Source organism: Pieris rapae, chromosome 15, assembly GCF_905147795.1.
Source record: "Pieris rapae chromosome 15, ilPieRapa1.1, whole genome shotgun sequence".
In the NCBI taxonomy this organism is placed as follows: Eukaryota; Metazoa; Arthropoda; class Insecta; order Lepidoptera; family Pieridae; genus Pieris; species Pieris rapae.
In genome coordinates this window covers 411,696-432,943 of record NC_059523.1, presented here as the reverse complement: position 1 = coordinate 432,943, position 21,248 = coordinate 411,696, and the positions used below count along the sequence as shown (strand labels likewise).

At 33.0% G+C, this 21,248-nt stretch overlaps 2 protein-coding genes across 3 annotated transcripts in view; one reads left to right on the top strand and one right to left on the bottom strand.

Annotated features, from left to right (window-relative positions):
- Positions 1–72: 72 nt before the first annotated feature.
- LOC110998226 lies at positions 73–10,471 on the bottom strand. Its single transcript, XM_022266755.2, has 16 exons — positions 10,397–10,471; positions 10,159–10,260; positions 8,840–9,003; positions 7,900–8,070; positions 7,306–7,465; positions 6,578–6,651; positions 6,133–6,322; positions 5,114–5,142; positions 4,633–4,687; positions 4,389–4,481; positions 3,217–3,326; positions 2,778–2,877; positions 2,315–2,445; positions 1,909–2,028; positions 1,328–1,482; positions 73–415 (listed from the first exon to the last, which is right to left on the bottom strand). Exons 2-16 carry the CDS (start codon positions 10,244–10,246, stop codon positions 346–348), a joined length of 1,710 nt encoding a protein of 569 aa, XP_022122447.2. The 5' UTR covers positions 10,247–10,260; positions 10,397–10,471; the 3' UTR covers positions 73–345.
- A 902-nt stretch (positions 10,472–11,373) lies between these two features.
- The window catches only part of LOC110998233, a 36,471-nt gene continuing 26,596 nt past the window's right edge, over positions 11,374–21,248 (top strand). For both annotated transcript variants that reach the window (XM_022266766.2, XM_022266765.2), the window contains exon 1: positions 11,374–11,714. In XM_022266766.2, coding sequence (XP_022122458.2) covers positions 11,684–11,714 — 31 coding nt within the window. In that variant the 5' untranslated portion in view covers positions 11,374–11,683. The remainder of the gene's footprint in view (positions 11,715–21,248) is intronic.

Below are 21,248 nucleotides of genomic sequence, written 5' to 3'. Positions count from 1 at the left end.
CAATTTTGAATATAAGAAAAACTACCCCTTTGATCATAAAAAGAAAACATTTCTTGCAATGTTTGCCTTGTTATTAATTTGTTTACGCTGTGATGAAAAAATACAAATGAGTACTTTAATATAAATTGTGCAATTAGACATGTTTATTGAATACGGGGAGAAGTAATCTTACTGGTCAACTAAGGCTTTTAACGCTCAAATTATGAAAATAAGTTATGATTTAATTACAATTCCTACTTTGCGTTACAACGGAGGTACTAAACTACAGAGACAAGTAGAAGATAGAATCTGACATATTACTAAGACTACTAAAGTGACAAGAGTGTTTATGATATAGAAGTTTTTTTAATCTGTATATACACCACCCATGGGCACTTCCTCCTTCTTCGGTGTTTCATAATTATATTCTTCATACCTAAAAGTATAGATAAGTATAATGTTCTCAATAATAACTTGACCACAGAGGCTTACCTTGAATACGATTTGCCATATATGCAGATGTTAAGAGCGTACCAATTCTTAAAAAGCCGGCAACGTACTAGCGAGCCATCAAGCAATGTGCGTGTTTATTGGGCGGCCATATCCCTTAAAATCTGGTGAGGCTCCCCGTTAGCCACCCTTTATATAAAAACGATAATATAAGGAATCTTTTTTATACATGATAATTATATCTAGGGTCAGTTAAAGCTTAAGTTTTATAGTTCAAAGAGAAACTGTCTAAAGTCTAGGAGAGGAGAGGATATGACTCCCCCCATGGATCTAACCAAGTACATGCAGCGCCAATTACCTTAAATTTTTTTTTGGAAATCAAAAACACTTTATTTTCGGCCTCACGCGAGAATCGAACCCAAATCCACTATCGCAAATCTTACACATTGTAATGCATATGTACTTATAATGAATAAACGAAAATACAAATAATGAATTTTAATTATTTATTTATTATGATCTGCTTCTCAATTTGCAAGCCACCAATGAGAATACCAGTATTCACTCAAATTTAAAAATTTGTCACGTTTCTCTTATTTTTGACACGAGGCGAGTGAAATGGACAAATTATTTGTAGTTCATAGTTACTTTTACAATTAAGATTTAGTTTTACGTTCTCATTGTAGCATATCAGCCTGAATATTTTCACTTGACTTAGTGAAAAGCTGACAACAGATATAAGCTAGCAAAGGTAAGCAAATAATTTATATCTTATCTTATTTAAAAACTAAATCATCTTTATTTAGTATAAAGTAACGCTGTGCTTATAATATAAAATCTTTCTTTAAAGCCATTTCAACGCACGCACAAACCTTTCTGGATTTATATATGTACTCACTTTTCCAGAGGAGGGCACATAAAGTGTCGTATATTCCTGGGCATAACGACATCTGCCTGCACCTTGCTAACTTCTAGGATGTAATTTTCAAAGTCCACCGTTAATTCTTCTGGAACTACGGGACCTATACCTGGAACTGCGTATACCACAGTTACCTAAAACAAAACGGTAGTAAGAAATCTCTTGGAGATCGATCGACTGTCACGGTCTGATCTCTGAATCTCAGATTGAAGACAATCTGTGATTGTGGATATATTATTGGGTTCGGGCGCTTAAGATTCAGCGCCGGTAGTCTCTAGTCTTAAAAGCACATTGATTCGCTTCTGACTCTAAAGGCATGCTCAATTAGTCAGACAGGTACAATTTTTATTGTCATATGATTAGTTATCAAGAAAAATAACAGTGTGCTAAAGACACACTTCACTTATCTTGGAGCCTGAAAATTCTAAAGTATAAAATAAATTACTATAATCAATCACTATGTGAAAAATGATTATATTCGACTCTTTAAATTCCAAAAAACTGTAAATTTAAATCAGATCCCATGAAGACTAATAACTTGTGATATTGGAAGTACGAACCTCAGGTATTGGCTGTTCTTCCTCTTCTACCTCTTCCACTTCAGGTACAATCACATCCATATTCTCATCTAGGAACGTCTCCAAGATTTCTCGTATCATTGCTACTTCTTCTGGTTTAGCCTGAACGTAAACATTTACATTATCTATATATAAATATATTGTTTAAGCTGAAATGTGCTTATAATAGCAACTTTTATATGTATTACTTTTTTTTTTTTAAATTCATATGAGAAATAAAGTTATATTAACCGTATTACTTATGTTGGTCGTTAAATTTCATCAAGTTTTAGAGACTAAATAATAACACAGACCAGAATGTGAATTACGAGGTTTTGATTTGTATTTACAGGTAATTCAATGTTTTTTACTTTAAAATATAAGATAGATGACTAGGCTTTTTGAGTACCTTTTTCTTTTTCAAATCAGGATCCGGTAGAATAGCGATCTGCTCATCAATGTAATCCATAATCTCCCTCTCAATGTGTTGCACAATGAACTCTCCACTCGTTGTTGACATTTGACGCCCAGCCACCATCCCTAGGACATCAACACTTTTATTACATTGTATGCCTTTTATGCAAATTCAAATGTCCAGATTAAAATGCGCTTTAAGAGAACCTACGACGACCTGCTAATACTAGAAAGTCGGTGTGCAAACTCAGATTTTAAGATACATGTCAGAACTATTTTTAAAAATTTGTTTCTTCAGAAGGTACTCTTACGAGTGAGTTTTATAGGACCAGTCCTTTAAAGATCCAGATCTAGGATTAGGAGTAGAAAGGCCCTGATGATCTACTTATATCAAATTTAATAAATTAAAAGGGCGAACAATATATTGAATAAACGGAAAAAGGAAGGAAAGGTCTAACCAAGATCATAATTGGCAGATTTGAATCTATCGATGATGTCGCCTATTTCCTCAAACGTTCTCTCGAGGTCTTCCCGTCTTTCTTCACGTTCATCGTATAGCTAAATGATTTAATCATATTAGTTGATTATTCATATTACAAATCGACCGTAACATATTAAAAAAATGCCATTGCCATCGACTTAACTATTCAAAGTGATCTATGAAACTTGGCTATTATTTTGAACGATACCGATGTAAATATTCAACATTATCATAAACTTAACTCAAGAAAAAATATAAAAAAACATCTTTCGGAAATGACATATAACCATGTGTGGCCTTATCATAAAAATCAAAACATAGTTCTGTCTTTGTTACTAGATAATTTTTTAACATGAAAACCATTGTTACCAACTCGATACCATCAGTTTCAAATTACGTTAAACAAATAACTTTACTTCATTAACGAATGCTACAACGTCAAACTTCTCTTCACTCGTTTGAGTTTTTTCTTCTTCTTCTGCTTCTTCTTCTACCTCTTGATCATTTTCCGTAGTATTTGTTTCTCCTAATTAATGAATTCAAGTACATTATTTGTTTAGTAATTCGTAAGTTACATGATAATTTCGTTTACATACAATATTTATGAGAACATACTATTTCCTATGATAACTGTGTCAAACATATAGCGGGTAGGATAAATAAATACTTATAAACATAATGACTGCTTGCCTAAATGTAACTGTTCTAAGTTATTTTAAAATTTTGTTAATAATGAAGTCTACGTCAATCAATACATATATCATGGCAAGACTAATCATTAAATTAATTAACATGTAATTAATGAGTATTGAATTTAAGGAAAATCTTGTAGTTTTGCTTCCTCGGTCAGCTTTTAATTTGTTATTAGCTATCGTGATAGCACAGTAGAAGGCATCTATTCAGGCTTCTACGGGGCTTTTTTAACGGGAAGGGATGGTTGGGGGGTAGGGAGCTGCGTTGCGGTTGAAGACCCCGTAGCTGGTGGATATGGAGAGAAGTTTGGTTACCGGACCTACTGGCGTAGGTCAGGTAAATGAAGCCCCATTTCCGAGACACAGTTGTCTTTGTGGGTAGTAAAGGAGCGACTCAAAAGGCATCCATTGTTTTATTACTTAGGTTGCCTTAGTCCACAATGAGCATTGTTTAATGAATTGTTTGGTTTGTGGTTCACTTTGAGCTAGGTAAATAAAAATTATTTGGAAAATATACTTTGACTCAGCTAGTAATTCTTTTATTTAAGCGAACACTCAATCTTAAGCAAAACAGAAGTTTACTTATTTTAGGGCCTGTTTCAAAATGTCTGGATAAGTTCCAAATAAGCTATTTATTACTTATTGGTAGGATAGACTAGTGTTTGTTGCGTTTCACGACTGTCAGATATCTATTCGTCACAAAACGCAGTTCGGAACTTTTATCTTCCAAATAAGTTATGTGTTGCATAGCTATTTGTTACTTTATCCATACATTGTGAAACACGCCCTTAATCTCATGTGACATTCGTTTAGGATAAGACAAACGTATACTACAACTGACTAACGAACAAACAGTCACACACTACAATAACGATAGCTAAAAATAAATTCGTAACCGTAAATCTCGTATGGTATTTCTCTATCCTCTTCATCAGTTACGATTATTTCAACTTTGTCCTTCTTCTTCTCAGCTTTTTCTTCTTTTTTATCTACATGTTATGAAGGCGTTTAATAAATCAAATCTAAACCCTTCGATATTTATAAGTTTTATCATAAGTATTAAATTCTCATATTGAATCATATACCCTTTCATCATTAATCAAGGTGTTATTTAGAATATATATATATGTAATAACTCACCTTCTTTCTTTTCTTCCAAGCCCATTTTGGAAGCACTTAACTCTCGAAGTTTTTTCTAAAACAAAATTCTTAAAATAAGATTAATATTGCTCTATTTCGCACACAAGCCGCTCCGGTATTTGTGACTAGAGAATTATAGATGATATTATAATCTAACTATACAGACTCTAAAGGCATGGTGATTATTTCAAAAATACCAGTCATATTCATTTTTTAACTACTATAACAAACTATCGACGAGTCATAACTGTTTTTATCCTATATGGCCTCAGGGCTATATGGGCCAGGCCTTCATATCCTGGAATGGTCTACTGATTAGAACCACTAATCTGGATACCTACGATTAAGACAGGCAACATTCCCCCCTTTAGATATTCTTGGTCCCTATGTAAAAGCCTAACCATGCCCTTGTTCAATAAAACTGTAATCCTAAAACGTGGTTTTAAACTGATGATGATGATGATGAGAGGGATAAACTAACTTCGACTTCTTCACTCGGTGCGGCTCTACCTGTAACATTTTTTATAATCAATGTGGATTATATAAAGAGAGCAACATTGTCTTCAACAAACTAGTTGTGTAGTTTTGCATTAATTTATAAATTAAATTAAATTTTATGTGATATAAATTAAATTAAATATTTAAGATGATTACTGACGAACTATAATGATGTAACACTGTTATCAACATTAGGTACTAAATTACGAAAGGTAAAAAAATTGATGTATTAAAACTTGCTCTTAGCTTGCTAGCTATATGGAGAGTATGAATCAAAGCTACTCATATATTTTTTTATTTTTTTATTATCTTTTATTTACCCGGGAGAAAGATAATAAAATCGTCTGAATTTTAATATTCGTATCTATTTTAATTTAAGCAAATTCACTGATTGTATGAATAGGAAAACCCATGCTAACTACTAATTGGCTAATTGGCTCTAAAAATAGTGCCAATTCCAATAATTCGCAACCTATCAGCCAAAAGTAATTTCTAACGAAATTTATTGTAGTTCTATCAATTTTGATTTACTGTTTTCCTCAATTATTTTGTATAAGAAAAACACTTTTTTAACGGATTATAGATATGTATTATTATATTTAAACTTATAATTATTTGTACATAATTTTAAATTTAAACCGACGTTTCGCGTGATTTACAGCGTGCGTGGTCACGGTGACTGAAGACAAAGGTGTTAAATGTCAAAAAGTATTACAGCTGCAGAAAATGTTGTGTTACCTGTATTTATTTCCCCGGAGTTGGTATCGACTAGTCTAGACTAGTCGATACCAACGCGAAACGTCGGTTTAAATTTAAAATTATGTACAAATAATTATAAGTTTAAATATAATAATACATATCTATAATCCGTTAAAAAAGTGTTTTTCTTTAAATGTGTAAAAGTTATGTAAATAAAAGACAATACTATATTTTGTATAAGGTCAAACTTGCTATCGGAATCAGTTTTAAACAAAATTACCAATGACAATCAAATCGTATAACCTTTCCTTTCCCTTAAATAATTTTCCCGCTCTATCTGTCCCTCTCTTTCAATAGATGGAGACCTTTCAATCTTGCCTAAAACCGGCATATTCAACCGTTGACTTAGTCTTGACGTTCGGGGAAGATGGTCATTTATCACTGTTAGCTCTTGGAGATCGGTCGTGTCTTGCCAATAATCATCGGATAGGAGCTGTTAAGAGTTGCTATATGTATCCGATCGTTCTGATTAATAATTAGTATAGCAGTAGGTACACACTGCAGACAACACAACAGACAAATAACAATTCCTTTAAGCTTTCGATCAGAAAGTATAAGACTACATGTGGAACAAAGATGGTGCTTTTCAGTGTTAAATAAATTTATAATTTAAGGCCCTTCTGGTGTATGCCTTCTTGAAAATAATTTTAATAAAATAGTCCTTTGATTGTTAATATCTGTGACTTACCACGGAAGGAGTTTCAGAGATAGTGCTGGTCAACATTTCTTCTTCAACCGTTGCCTCTGTCTTTGGAGATGCTCCTATTAAATTACAGATACGAGTAAGTTATGTAGATTTGATTTGAAGAAGTAAATGTCGAGTAAAGTAACTGTGAACTTTGTGTCAAACAATAAACAGTGGTGCAACTGACTATTAAAGTATTTTTAAGGGCCTCATTCAACACGGGCAACACTTTTAATGAAATTTGTGGCTATATCATCGCTGAAAAATGCATACTTCGGAAATATTTCCTCAACATATTGCTCGTTATTATGTCATTGTTGTCTATATACGGCCTGTATACATTGCTTGGCTAGTGCCTATAGCTGCAATGGCCGATAAACTCATACGCGTTATAGTAGCTTATAATTCTTTAAAAGCAAAGTTAAAACTAAAAAAAACTAAGAAAAAGTTGAATTAGATTTTTAAAAGCTTTACACGAATCGTGGCAAACTTCACGTAGCATAAAAAAGACACACACTAAGGACGTAAAGCGAGACAGCAATAATATGGCTGAGATATAAACGATTAAACATTCATCGGACATGCAGAAAATATTGCCGAGTATTGCACAATCCAGCTGTAAATGCTGCTACGTCCTTGCAGCTATAAATTTTTCGTGTATAGATGCGCCAGAAATAAACCTATGTACCGTTTTTTATTTTTTCAGACTATTTAGACGATCAATTTCTTACCTTCTCTGTATCCGTTCAAATACTTTACATCCTTCGATGCGTCAACATTAGCCAAGAACTTGTACATCGTCAGGAAGTCTTCCACCGGAATAGCTGCTGATCCACCGTCTGGCTCCTTGGTGAGGGTCTCGCACAGAAGGATCATTGTGTGTGTCAGAGACTGAATATCAAAAGTAAAAAAAAAATGTAATTCCACGTATTATTAACGACGACTTACAAACTCTAAAATAGTCTAGTCAACAAGTTCAAAAATGTGAAAAATAGAGATAAAGGTCCTAAAAATATGAGCGATGGCTCATTCGATTTGGAATCACCTGTAGAAAAATGTTTTTGAAGGATTTTGGTGCAGGTTAAAAATTGCAATTGTTATGAACAAGATAAGATGAAAAAAAAACTAAATAAGAATTAACATTTAAGCAATTTTGAAAAAAGCTCGCTAAAGAGGAGGAAATTTCTAATAAAATAGTCCGAACTCCCGGATTTGTATATCCATTATTTATAATTTTAAGTAGACGTTGAAAATAGGGCTCCGCGCGGCAGTTACGGCATGCATGAAAAATGAAAAAAAAATTTTTTATTACAGCTTGGCCTTACTTTTGTTAGTAACCCAGCTGCAACAGCAACAAAATGTAGAAAAGAGACGAACTCCTCCCTCAAATAGATCTCGCAGAGACAGAAAACCCTTTTCAACTCAAGCGGATCGAGACAGAAGCCTCGCCAGGCTTTGCGGACCATTGGTAGGGGGAGAGATTTACAAGGACTTAGCTGAAAAGTTTAATATAATGTACCCAAGAAAAACTAATATTTTCTTGAAGAAAATACTTTTTTAACGGATTGAACTTATGTATTATTGTAAGCTTATACGTGACCACGCACGCTATAAAGCAGACGAAACGTCGGATAAATTAAAAATTATATTTAAATAATAATTACATATAAGTTAACAATAATACATAACTTCAACCCGTTAAATAAGTGTTTTATATAAATGTGTAAAAGTTATGTTAATAAAAGACAATACTAATAATGTCTTGAGCAAAAAAATTTTCAGATTTTTTGAATAAACAAATTGTTGCCTAATGGTGGTATTATTTCATATCTCCACGAAACTCTCGGATTAGCCTCTATAAATATTAAATACAATTACGAATCGATGGCGTGCAACATATTGCAACTGTCAAATTGTGTAACATTCATTGAACCAGCTGCCAACTGAAGTATTTCCGAACCAATTCGACTTAGGGTCCTTCAAGAAAAGAGCGTACCAATTCTTAAAAGGCCGGCAACGCACTCGCGAGCCCTTTGGCATTGAGAATGTCCATGGGCGGCGGTATCACTTAACATCAGGTGAGCCTCCTGCCCGTTTGCCCCCTGTTCTATAAAAAAAAAAAAAAAACATTCTTAGCCCTGTCAAAAGTATCTCCAGTACAATCACAGACTTGCGGCACGATTTGTCTTTCCGTTCGACCAATTAAAATCATACGAAATGCGTCATCGCTTCGTATCTCTTAAACATTACCACTTCACTTCTAACCTGTGCAGCTAAAACCTTTAAACACCCCCTAGTTAGGCCTCCTTCTGTACTATAAATGGGATATTCCAGTCGTAGTTTCACTGGCGGAGGTCTATTCTCTGCCAACGCTGTAAAATACTCGAAGGACCAACGGAGAAGATCGTATGGTTGTGTTTTTATTGCCGCTAGAAAAAAATATCATAAGATATAATATATACATTTTGTGAGGTATTTAATTATGTTCGTGACAGCAGTAACAACTGTGTATCCGACGATCAAAACCAGGGCAGCATATTACATACAAAACATTTTAATTTCATACTAGCTGACCCGGCGAACTTTGTTCCGCTTTCGACGCCATAAATAAGCAGATTTCTGATTTTATTAAGTTTATTTTTTAATTAGTAGCGTGTATGTTAGGCTATCCAAACTTACCAAAAGTCCATATTAAATTTAACTTTTAATATGGCATTATTGAAGCACGCGTTCAGTCAATTCTATGTCAAATGTCTTAAGGTTACATTAAAAAAGTTTAATAATTTTATAATAGTGGGTAAGTAATTTTAATTTTTCTAATTTTCCGCGCAAATTTTCTGAATTTTTTCTTTCATAAGAACCTTCTCATGATAATAACGAACAGAACAAAAAAAGAATTAGCGAAATCGGTCTAGCCGTTCAGGCGTGATGCCGTGACCAAGGGAAATAGGGATTCATTTTTATATATATAGATATTGCCGCCTATTACTTTCTGAGTAAAAATTATCACTACTGAAATCTAGATTGCGCCACTCATAAATATAAATAGGTATCAGAAAAATAGTTGTATCGTCTTCTATATGCAATTGGTAGTTCCCATTATAAATTATCTACACTAATATTATAAAGAGAAAAACTTTGTTTGTTTGTTTGTAATGAATAGGCTTAAAAACTACTGGACCGATTCTAAAGATTCTTTCACCATTCGAAAGCTACATTATCCACGAGTAATATAGGCTATATTTAATTTTGAACAAAAATAGGGTTCCGTAAGATATTAGGGTTTTTCGGACACAAGGTGTAAAAAATCAACCAAAAAAGTTACTTATTTTGCGTACCCTGCCTAAACTATTAGAGATAGAACCATAAAATGTTCTAAGTAATTATAGATATATAAATATCTACGGAAAAGTCCGCGACACACTATACCTATCTATGTCGACTGAGGCACAATAACCATAAATGATATACATGGCAAAAGGACGTTTGCCAGGTCAGCTAGTTATGTATAAAGAATTCAGAATATAGAATGGTCTGTGTAAGTCCCTTGCATTCCTTGTATCTACTTAAATCTCTATAAATACCTTTACAATATCTTTTTAATGCGTAGGGAAACTTCGGAGGGATGACAATCTGTTGCGAACAATACATCTGATCTATTAATTCCGGCATTTTTAGGTTTTTCTCTGCAATGTTTTGGTTAAATTAATAAGTTTGCAAATCTTTTATTTAAAGTGCATGGTCATACTAGCTGAACCAATATATCGTATTGAAACGTAATAATATACATTGTATAACAATACAAATATAAAATACACTCACTTTTAAGCTTCTTTATATATCACTTTTATAAAATAAGCTCAAGATTTTCACTGATTCCTATACCGAATATAATTGTTTGTTAGTGGTTGCTATAGTAACGGGATTCGTAACGATCAGAGATTATATTATACTATAGTATATGTATTGATTATTGACTATTGTATAGTTATCCAAGAGTATACATATTAATAATGTATTCTAATGCTCTGTCAACTAGTTATACTTATTTAGTTTATGAAAAATAGAGTTGAATATTTACGTATTTTAAAACTTGACTAACTAACTAAATGTACCTACTTCAAGTATAGTCATTCAGATGTTGATACCTAATTAATTGAAAAAAAAAAACTAAAACTCATTTATTTCTTAAGTATTGTGCTTACGCTAAATGTCAACATATCTTTTATTAGTAATTAATAGGTTGTAAAAATAGAGTTTTGTGGAAAGCCAAACTATCAAGTTAAATAATGTACCTATGGCACACTAGATGGAGCCTCATGTTACGAAAATGACACTCATCATAGCTCACTAGAACACTTACAGCAGCCATCCAATAGTTTACTATTGGTTTGTAGTTGTAGAAATATGTAGTACATGTACCCATAGTACAAATATATATGTATATTTGTATATATATATATATATATATATATAATATATATATACATATATATATATATATATTTTATACGTATATATATATATATAATTAATGTTATTAATATATAATCACTAGTATATAAAATGCTTAGTTGAAATAAAGCTTTGTTTCAAAAAACAAAATTCTTTGCCATGAAAATAATAAAAAGTTCATAGTTCTTAGCAAACTAAGATTTTGAAAATATTGCGTTACTCAAAGTTGAACTTAAATGTATTGTATTTACTGCCATCTAGCGACACGCAGATTCACTAAACAGCACGAATCGATCACGTGGTACAATAGTACGGAGAAAAAACAAAACCTGTTTGTACGGATGACGTGCGCCTGTGTTTTCGCTGAGAACTTATGAAGAATATTCTTGATAACAACATTAAATAAACAAAAATAAGTTTTAAAAACATTTAAGCGCTTAATGTAATATGGTGAAATTCTCACAAAAGTTGTATACTTATTAATCCATGAGTGAAACCAGTTTAAAATCTTTTAGGACATTGTGAAGTGATTGTTTGATTATATCTGTTTCAATGTGTTTTTAATTGTCTAATATGTGCAATGGTGAAGTGACAAAATACAGAAATGGATGACAAATTAAAACATCCATTTAAAGTGAAAAAGAAGTTTAAAACATGGATGTAATTTCAGATCTTGAGCCTCTGAGTGAGTATTATTCATATTTTAGTTTAAATATTATCAATAAAAAAATTGTAGAAAACTCGTCCCACTTTCTAACAAACTAGTTATTAAAACTAATACTTTCAAACCTTCCGTATTTACCATGTATTGTATGTACCAAATGATTTGTGTTGGCTTAGTAGTCAGGTGTGCCATTTTCTGTCCTAAACGTTCAAACACCTGTGTTATGAAACTCAGTACAATTAATTTCTCTTTAATTATTAACATCGTGAGATAACCGGCATGTTTTATGTGTACCCCAAATTCAAGAACGGTAAAAATACGTAAACTATCTAAGAATGGGTATATCTATTTGAAAGTAAATATAATCAAAAGTAACGTAACTGTCAGATGGTGTTTCGAAAGGAAGAGACTACTTGGCTAAATTGGTGCTGATATTTCCATCAGCACTTCATAATTTAAGATAAGAGAAGTAGATGTTAGAGATATACATGACCCGATTAGTATTTCAGGCTAAATAGTTATATACGATACTTTGTTAACTAACAAAAGGTAACATTAATGTTCGTCAAAAAGACGTCGTCTATTGATATCGTCTTATTGAATAGGATGACAAATAGAGGTGGATTTATTTTGAACGCAACGATGACATTGTAATTCATAGACATAGACATATAATTCAAGACTTTATACGCTATGTCTCGGAAGTTCAATATTATTTTTGCTTCGTTTTGGTAAGGATCTCGAAAGAACTTAAAAGTAGGTAATGTCAAAACGTTGTTATGAGTATTTATTCAAGATGTAGCGATCTTTTAATTAGTATTATAAAAGGTTTTGAACTTTCCTTCCCATTCTATTTTTTGCGTAATCCAAAGATGACATCCGAAAATTTGAATTTTACAATTTAAATATTGTAGTAAAACTTTCAAGTTTCACATATCAAAAATATTGTCTAAGCACTATAAGCACAGAGATTATTCTAAAATCTGCAAATAAAATTCGTGAAATTATTAAATTCTGTCATGTTTTGACAAGAACCAAGAGTACAGTTAACAAACATGAAACAGTTATTCAACTTACAAACGCATGTTAATTATCGTAAATTTGCGGTATTTTTAAACAGATCACTTACGTGGGTTCGCTTACAGCTTAGTAGTGTGACTGTAATATTATAGTACATATTTGAGTATTATTTTTAAATTATAAATTTTGATAATTTATTGAAAAATATTATATGTAAACAATTTCTCTCCGTAATTCACTTACACTAACGTAATTAATTTGTTTAAATTAGTAAGAACTAAAATTCTCTTTATTGTAAAATTTATGTATTTTATGTGAAATTATAACGTTTCATGTGTGTTAATCATTGCTTTATATGACAATGTAACTAAACTTACGTTCATAATTTGACAGAATGGTTTATAAACATTAAAGTTTACATTTACTATACGAATAATTAATCTAATTGATTATTTTATTAAGATGTCCCCGACATTTTAAAAAAGCACAAATGAACTTTTATCTGTTTTTGTTTGCGCTTACGGTGACGTTGCGTCATAGTTTACCAACTGTAGGTTAAATGTACTATAACATGAGTCATAGTTTAAACATCCCATTGTTTTGTAAATGTTCATTTTACAATTTTTTTATAGACAGATCATAGACAATAATTGTAAACTAGTAATTGTACGCTATTTCGCAATTCTGAATTTATCAGGGCTTTATACCTGGCCTAAAATACTTTAAATGTTTTGTCACGTTTATTTATAAGGTCAGTAATAAGGACATAACATTCATTTATAGCTAAGGAAGTTAGATTCACAGTATGAGGATAACGAGTTACTCATATTAACTTCTGTTTACTTCTGTCTTTTTCTCTCATATTGTATTTATGTCGCAGTTAAGTAGTTAAATCAGACAGTTCATTAAATTTCTGGACAGTTTATAAAATATCGATATTAAATCAAGTCGCTAAAGTTCTGTCAGACAAGTGACAGAACGAAACGTTTAACGAGTTTCCTAAACGTTCCTAGGCAAGAAGACAAGACAAGTTTCTTACCTCACCTAAGCTACTCAAACCTAACCATTTACAATAAAACAGAACACGGAATTTTCAAGCTCTCAGTTCTCTACCGTCAGACCGAAATAATAATGGCTAAGTCGACACCATGTTTACAATTTCACCAAAGACCACAATTTGAAACAAAAAACCACTCACACTTGTTGTGTGACGATCGTTTGCCTGAGGAAAGACTCTACATGTAATCAGCTGTTACTGTGACCGCCATCTTGTTAAATACATTATTAATCAACACGCTAGATTTCTGTCAGAACATAAACATTCTCGACGCTGCTTTATTTAAATCAAAATGCTAGCAAATTCGATTTTTAATTAACTCTCTGATTTAACTACTTTACTGCGACATTTACACTATAATGGAAAGAGGCAGGACAATCGGTATATAATTTCCAAAATTATGTATTAACAAGACTAACCTTTGTACCATACCTATAACAAGTTAATCAAATTTATATAGTTAAGGATAAAAGCATGCCTCATACGACCAATATGTACCTTAAAATTGTGTATACGTATAAGTAATCCGGTATACCCGGTAGACCCGGGTCGCATTATAGGAAACCGTTGTAGGAGTATTTTTGTAAAACAATTTTTGTGAATCATTCAAAAACTAGGCGAATTTAATATTAACATTCAATTAAAATTAAAACAACACAATTGAGACTTATTATAGACTTGACAAATTATTATAAATTACTACAGTATTTTCTTGCGTTATATGGGGTGCGGAAATCGCGTTATACGAAAACGCGTTATAGGTAGTATTACCGTTTGTTTCGCCATAGGTCAAGCACAGAGATGTTTGCATTTATATGTTAGGTGATAAGGCTCTGTCATGTCAGATTTTGTTAATTCCTTCCTAAAAAGGCAGTTAAAAATATCTTTGAACCTTGAGTTATTCAGTGTATCGGAGTTCGCATTCACAATATCAATTGTACTCAAATCAAATCGTTCAGCTGACGCTAGGGTTGCCACCTGCTGTTTAAAATTAAAACATTTGATACTGTAAAATGCATTCGTTTCGGCTCGTTATCCATAATCGAAGTATTGTGACCTCGAGAACAAATTAAAACTTACTAATTAAAACGTAAATTTTTGAATGAAATAATACAATACCCTTAGTATTAATAATACGTCCAGTCCAAACCAAGTAAAATAAAAACAAATGTTTGGATAGAAACAACAGCGAACACGTTAATGAGTAAATACAATTTCTTTTCAATTGAAGAATATTTGTTCAGTGCTAGCCCTATTGGACAGATAATAAACGGCGGATAGCCGTATTATCTGCTGGTCTGTTAGTGTCATTGTGTTCCTATCATATAGTTAGCCAAGTACATCCCTTGACATGCTTCTCAAGCCCTTAGACCTTTGACCCTTCGAGTGACCCGCACCAGCGTCGCTTGCTTTCTACTGCTGTCTAAAGAACAGCTTGATCTATATCAATACTAATATTATAAATAGAAAGATTTATATGTAAGTATGTTTGTAACGAATTAGCTTAAGTACTGGGCCGATTTCATTTCTTTTACAATTTGAATGCTACATTATCACCGGCTATATTAATTGTCAGAAAAAAAATAAGGTATCCTTCTAAAACTACAATAATTTTACCCAGTGCTGGATTAGCCACGTAGCAAGAGTAACAAATGTTACATTATTTCATCGCATGCGCTGCGAAAACGATTACAAAAAAAATCTTCGACAATATTAAAGAACATATCAATATACAAAAATTAAAAAAATTGTCCACCCGTGCGAAGCCGGGACGGGTCACTAGTCTTGTTAGCATAATTTTAGATATTTCTACAAAATTTCTCTTCCTATGTGTCCAAATGTCAATTGAATAAATAACGCGGAATTGTATTACGTTATCACTTCTGTATTCGTGTGCGCATTTAACATTCGCTCGAACGGTGATGGACAACATCGTGAGGAAACCGACATGTCTTCGACCCAAAAGCCACATGATCCCCTATTTTCCTATTAGACTGATAAATGATCATGATTCAGAAATCTGTTTCATGATCATTTATAATATTTTTTTTTCTCACATCGGTTGCCTGGAAGATATCGCTCGGAAGCGATAAGACCGCCAGTTACCCTCCTTTTCATTTTATTATGTCAATTGTATTATATTGCAGTGTACAACGAAGTGGTAATAAATAATTTTATAAAACAGTACTTACCTCTCGGTACGAACACACAAAAAATGTTACCTGTTTGTGTTAGTCGAAACGGAATTATTATTAATCATGTTATTATTCATGTTTCAGTTCAAATTAAACTCAGAACTGGTAACTAAAACATAATTTCGTTTGTAAGATTTTGAGGAAAAATCCTTTTTGGATTAAATTTATATTGCATTAAAACTGAGACAGCTTTCAAATGACTCACGTCTTACAAAATTTGTATTTCCTATGGCCATTTGACCTAAATTTGTTACCGCTATGTGGAATGATCGCATAGCTCAGTTCAAGCGTTGGTTTATTCAATATGTTATAGTTTCTTTAAACATACATTTGTCACCTATATCCTTATTTGCGCCAGCTCCTTCCACTTGACTGTACTCAACGATGAGCCGTTCGAATCTTCGATGACCAATGTCTTATCTTAACTTAGCGGTTGTAGCGCCCCGTTAAAGTATATTAATCAAATAAATTCTTTAACCAACAACAAATGTATGAAAACAAAATTACTTTAACTAAAAGTGGGCCAACTCTACTCAAAGACACCGGCAACACACATTTTCAGTGGGCACTGACAGTATATGCCAGTAGGAGTGACATTTGCAAAATTACCATTAAACAAATACAGAACATAAAAACTTTAGCTTAATATCCAACCCAGTCTTTCATTTCAACAGCAACAGTAACATTTCATACTCTTTTTCATCACATATATTTTTATGGTTTATACATAAGTAAATGGTTTCCTTAACAGACCCTATTTTTTGTCTTTTAATAAAACGTAAAATTTAATATAATTATAGTTATATTTATTTAGTAGTAATCTTACAGCTAACATACATACTTATTATAAAATAAAACACTTTGAAATATAATTAGCCAAAACAGATTAGGTAGTAGATAAACTATATAACATATGAAACAGAAAGCATTAATAAGTACACTAGACAAAAAGAAAACTATAATATAACATTTAATAAACGACAATTAATACTTAATATTTCAAAGAAAAAAAATTTAAAAAATTGTTACCGTCAAAGTCTTTCTGTCTCTTAAAATTTTTCCTTACATCCTCTTTGTGGAGGTGAAAAATATTAACATCCTCTTTATTAGTGTCATTGTTAAAAAAATCCCGAAACATTAGCGAATTACCTGCGTAATTCGTGTTCGTAGGAGGCACGTGGAAATATATTATTTAAGTATCTTGTGGCATATGCCACAGGCAGGCTTTACAATATGGTATTGTAGAGGTATAAGCCATTCGTATAGATTTTAAAGACAACAAAAATAATAAGTCTTGCCGACTGCGCCGACATTCCATTTTTTTAAATTCTTTATTTCTCAAAAATTACAAAAATGTCACTTATATGACAATAATACTTTATATTAACATAACATTGTAGTTGTTCTTAAAATAATCACCATGATAAGATAGCCGTATATACAAATAAACTTAAAAGTAACCAAAGAAATATGAATTAAAAATAATTATAAGAAATGAATTTAAAAGTAATTTTATCTAAAATATTCACATAGCTTAAATTTAAATGAATTGAAAGAAGTAATATTTTTTAAATTTGTGGGTACTTAGTTTATTATTAACTTTATGAGTCTAGAATAAAATATTTGCAAAAATCCGCATAATTACCGAATCCTTAAGTACTTAATACTGTTTAAATTAAGGAATTACAAAAACTTTAAATTTTTTTACGTACACATGTCAATTTTTTTTGTCATTAAATAATAATTTCACATTCAAATTAAAAATCTCTGTAATCTCTCTCTAAGACTTTCTTAAGTTGAAACAATGCGATTAGTTTTTTTAGTTGCAAAAGAAAAGAGCGTGAAAATTTTTAAAAGGCCGGCAACCTACTTGTAGGCATTTAACATCAAGTGAGTCTGATTTTGAATGCCTGTTTAATAACATCATTTTGTAATTAGACTTTTATACAGACGAAACTGCAATTCAAGTATCAACTATACATAACATTGGAAATATCAAAAGGCAAATATAAAAAATAGTGTCACGACAGACAAAGGAAAACTTACCTAAGAATTTCCCATGTTTAACAATAGAAAAACACCTATTGTACTTAATTTCATGGGAAGTGCGATATTATGGTGTTGAATTAAGGTTCAAATTCGTGTGGAACACCCGAACACCTGTGTTTAGATAAAATATGGATTAAAGTCTGTCACTGGGTTGTTGGTGCAACTAGCCTTCATTTGTGGCTTTTTATGACCAATATATATCCACAAAAAATTCTGAATATTTGTGTCATTTCAAACATTTAAAGATACATTGTAGACACACACAATTCGGCGTCTTTCGTAGTATTTCCTGGTGATGCACTTGAGAACCTTCTGGGACTGTCAGACTGACACTAGGAGTCAGGTCACACATGTCCAGTTAAGGTTGGAAAGTCACTGGTCTGACGATCTTGCTACGCCCCGCGCTGGTGCATTGACGGTAGGGGCAATCCGCCCAGTCCTAAAAGACTGGGTGAATAGACATTGGGGTGCTGTGACGTTTCGGCTATCGCAGATATTGTCTGGGCATGGATGCTTTGGTCGGTATCTTCATAAGGTGCCTAGAAGGGAGATACATCCGTTGTGCCACCACTGCGGCGCTCCAAATGACACGGCGGAGCATACTGTGGCTGAGTGTGTCACCTGGACAAGGGAGCGTCATGACCTGGTATCGGTTATAGGGGCGGACCTCACTTTACCGGGTATTATAATAGCAATGCTAGGGAGCGAGGAGGCCTGGAGTGCAATGGTCTCCTTCTGTGAGCATGTAATGCTGCAGAAGGAGGCAGCTGAGCGACTGAGGGAGAGGTCTGGGGATGCCTGTAGAAGGACCGATAGTTCAAGGTTGGGGGCTCGACCTCGAGTAGCCCGGAACCGCAGGTCATGATTAGCTCTCTATGTCGGATATAAGCCCGGGTCCCTTGGGTAGAATGCCTAGCGAACCCCGAGGGCCCATCTTAAGGGCGTGTGATGGGCTGAGGTGGTTTTAGTGGGTAGGGTCTCGCTACCCCTCTGAATAGCAGAGGGTTTTGAGTGTAGATCCAGCCCCACAGTCCCCGCGTTAAGTTCGTTTCTTGATGCGGGCCTGCAGAAGTGCATTTCCACCTCATAAAAAAAAAAAAAAAAAAAAAAAAAAAAAAAAAAAGGTTGGAAAGTCACAAATCAGTTGGTAATCAGGACTGAAACCAGATTTTATTCTATTACTTTAAATTTAAATTCCGAACACAATTTCAAGTTTGACATTTGATTGACAAGCATTGTTTGCATAATAAGCAGTTGGTTACATATGTATGACATACATACAATTAAAAACTAAAACATAAATAATGTTTTGGAAAGCCATATAAGAATATATAGGTGTTAGCCTAATGGCTTAGCGTTCTTAACATAGTGGTCGTGCATTTGAACTTCGGCTCCGATTGTTTTTTCCGAAGTGAGCCAAAGAAAAACGCGTAACTGGCATGTCTAACACCAAAAAAGATTTTTCTCCACTGAGACATCATGGAACAGTGCGATCTAGCATACTAAAGACTGATAAGTAAGTGTTTCGTGTGACGGGATTGTGTCTCAAATGGAAGTCCATGTTTAGTTGATCGATTAAAGAGAAGTAAGTCGTGTATCAAAAAAGTGTTTATGCATTATTAAAGTGCACATTTTAGGAATTTTTTTCTTAAAATTAATACCGTCCAAACGTAGAACCTGTAAAATAAAATCACTTTTATTTGGATACAATTTATCTGAAAAGATTTATTTAATCATTTAAATGTCAAGGCCGTCGAATTGATTTCATGGTTTGATTTTTAGAATTGATTAAAATAACTAGTTTCACGTCTTCGTGCGATATCCGATAGGCTAGGTATTTATGAATTACTAGAAGCTACAATACGCAGAGGCGATGAGAACTTGGAGAAACTGTTCGCGGTTGGTAACAAGAAGGCAAAAGATCACGTGGCCGTTCCCCAGATAGACCGATAAAGATTCATCATCCTTACTTTCATAAGAGAGGCGTTTTTAACTTTGTCCTACACTGTCATAAGAGAGGCGTTGGACGGAATCCGGTGGAACCAAATTGTCCGCTCCAGATGTTTCGTTCCTGACCACGATGTTCAGACATGAGCTACCGACTGATGACAGAGAGATTAAGAAGCACTAGGCATGGTGAGGTCATGTTTTCGATTGGAAAGTAAGACGGCTGCTAGAACTATTCCTTCAACGACTGGTATATTTCTCACATCCCCGCATCATGCATTTATGAGTTCTTTTTTCGAGATGACGTGTAAACAACGAGTTGAGAATGGCGTACAGACGCGACGTTCGGCTCTTATTTAATGAGCAAACAACGACCTTGTTCAATGAGAAATTGAAATATAATTAAACCCACTTTAAATACCTGTCAAAACTGAAAAGAAAAAAGTAATTTGCTGCAATAATTTACACATAGAACCCATGATTGCGGGGGCAGCTAGTATAATATATACATCTTTAATTTTATATAAGGGTGCAATCGTAGATATTCATTTCGCTTTAATGTTTTTCTTACTTAGCTTTTTTGAAGCTACATATATATATGGAATATTTTGATATGTGACCCCATATTTTTTGCTTTTCCGAAATAAAAACCTAAGTACTACTTAAGTTAAACTTAATTTTTTCGAATTATCTCTATCAACATATTTTGTTATTCAATTTATATAGATTTCGAAATTTGGGAACGAAGAATTTTGACTGACCCAGGCTGACATAAAGACGACACAAAAACGTGTCCTAGTATTTTAAAAGTCCAAACATCGCCACGGTAGCAACCTAGACTAACTTAGACGCTTTAATATGTCAAAATTGACATAAACTTAATTGGCACGCGACGCTCTGATTGGTCAAGTGTTTACGGTGGCCACGCCCTTCGGCTTGTTGGATCAATAATATACAGCCTTGAAAAGGCTTTATATCAAAATAAACAACTGCAATATTCGAAATTATAAAACGCTTGACGCATAGCAATAGGGATTTTAAAATACAAATTTGCCAAAAATTTTATTATTAATTAATAAATTATTCTTATGTAGGGGAGGGTTTAGTTAAAATGTAGTAAAACAATTCCAAGCTTTGAAAAAGAAATACGTTTATTTTGGAACATAAGATCATCATGGTATCACTTATTCCACGTGATTAAATTCGAATCGTTTGGCATCCCTACTCATCGGCAAAGAAGACAGAGGTTGTAGACTGTAGGCCGAAAGAAAAAGCCGGCGTAAAAAG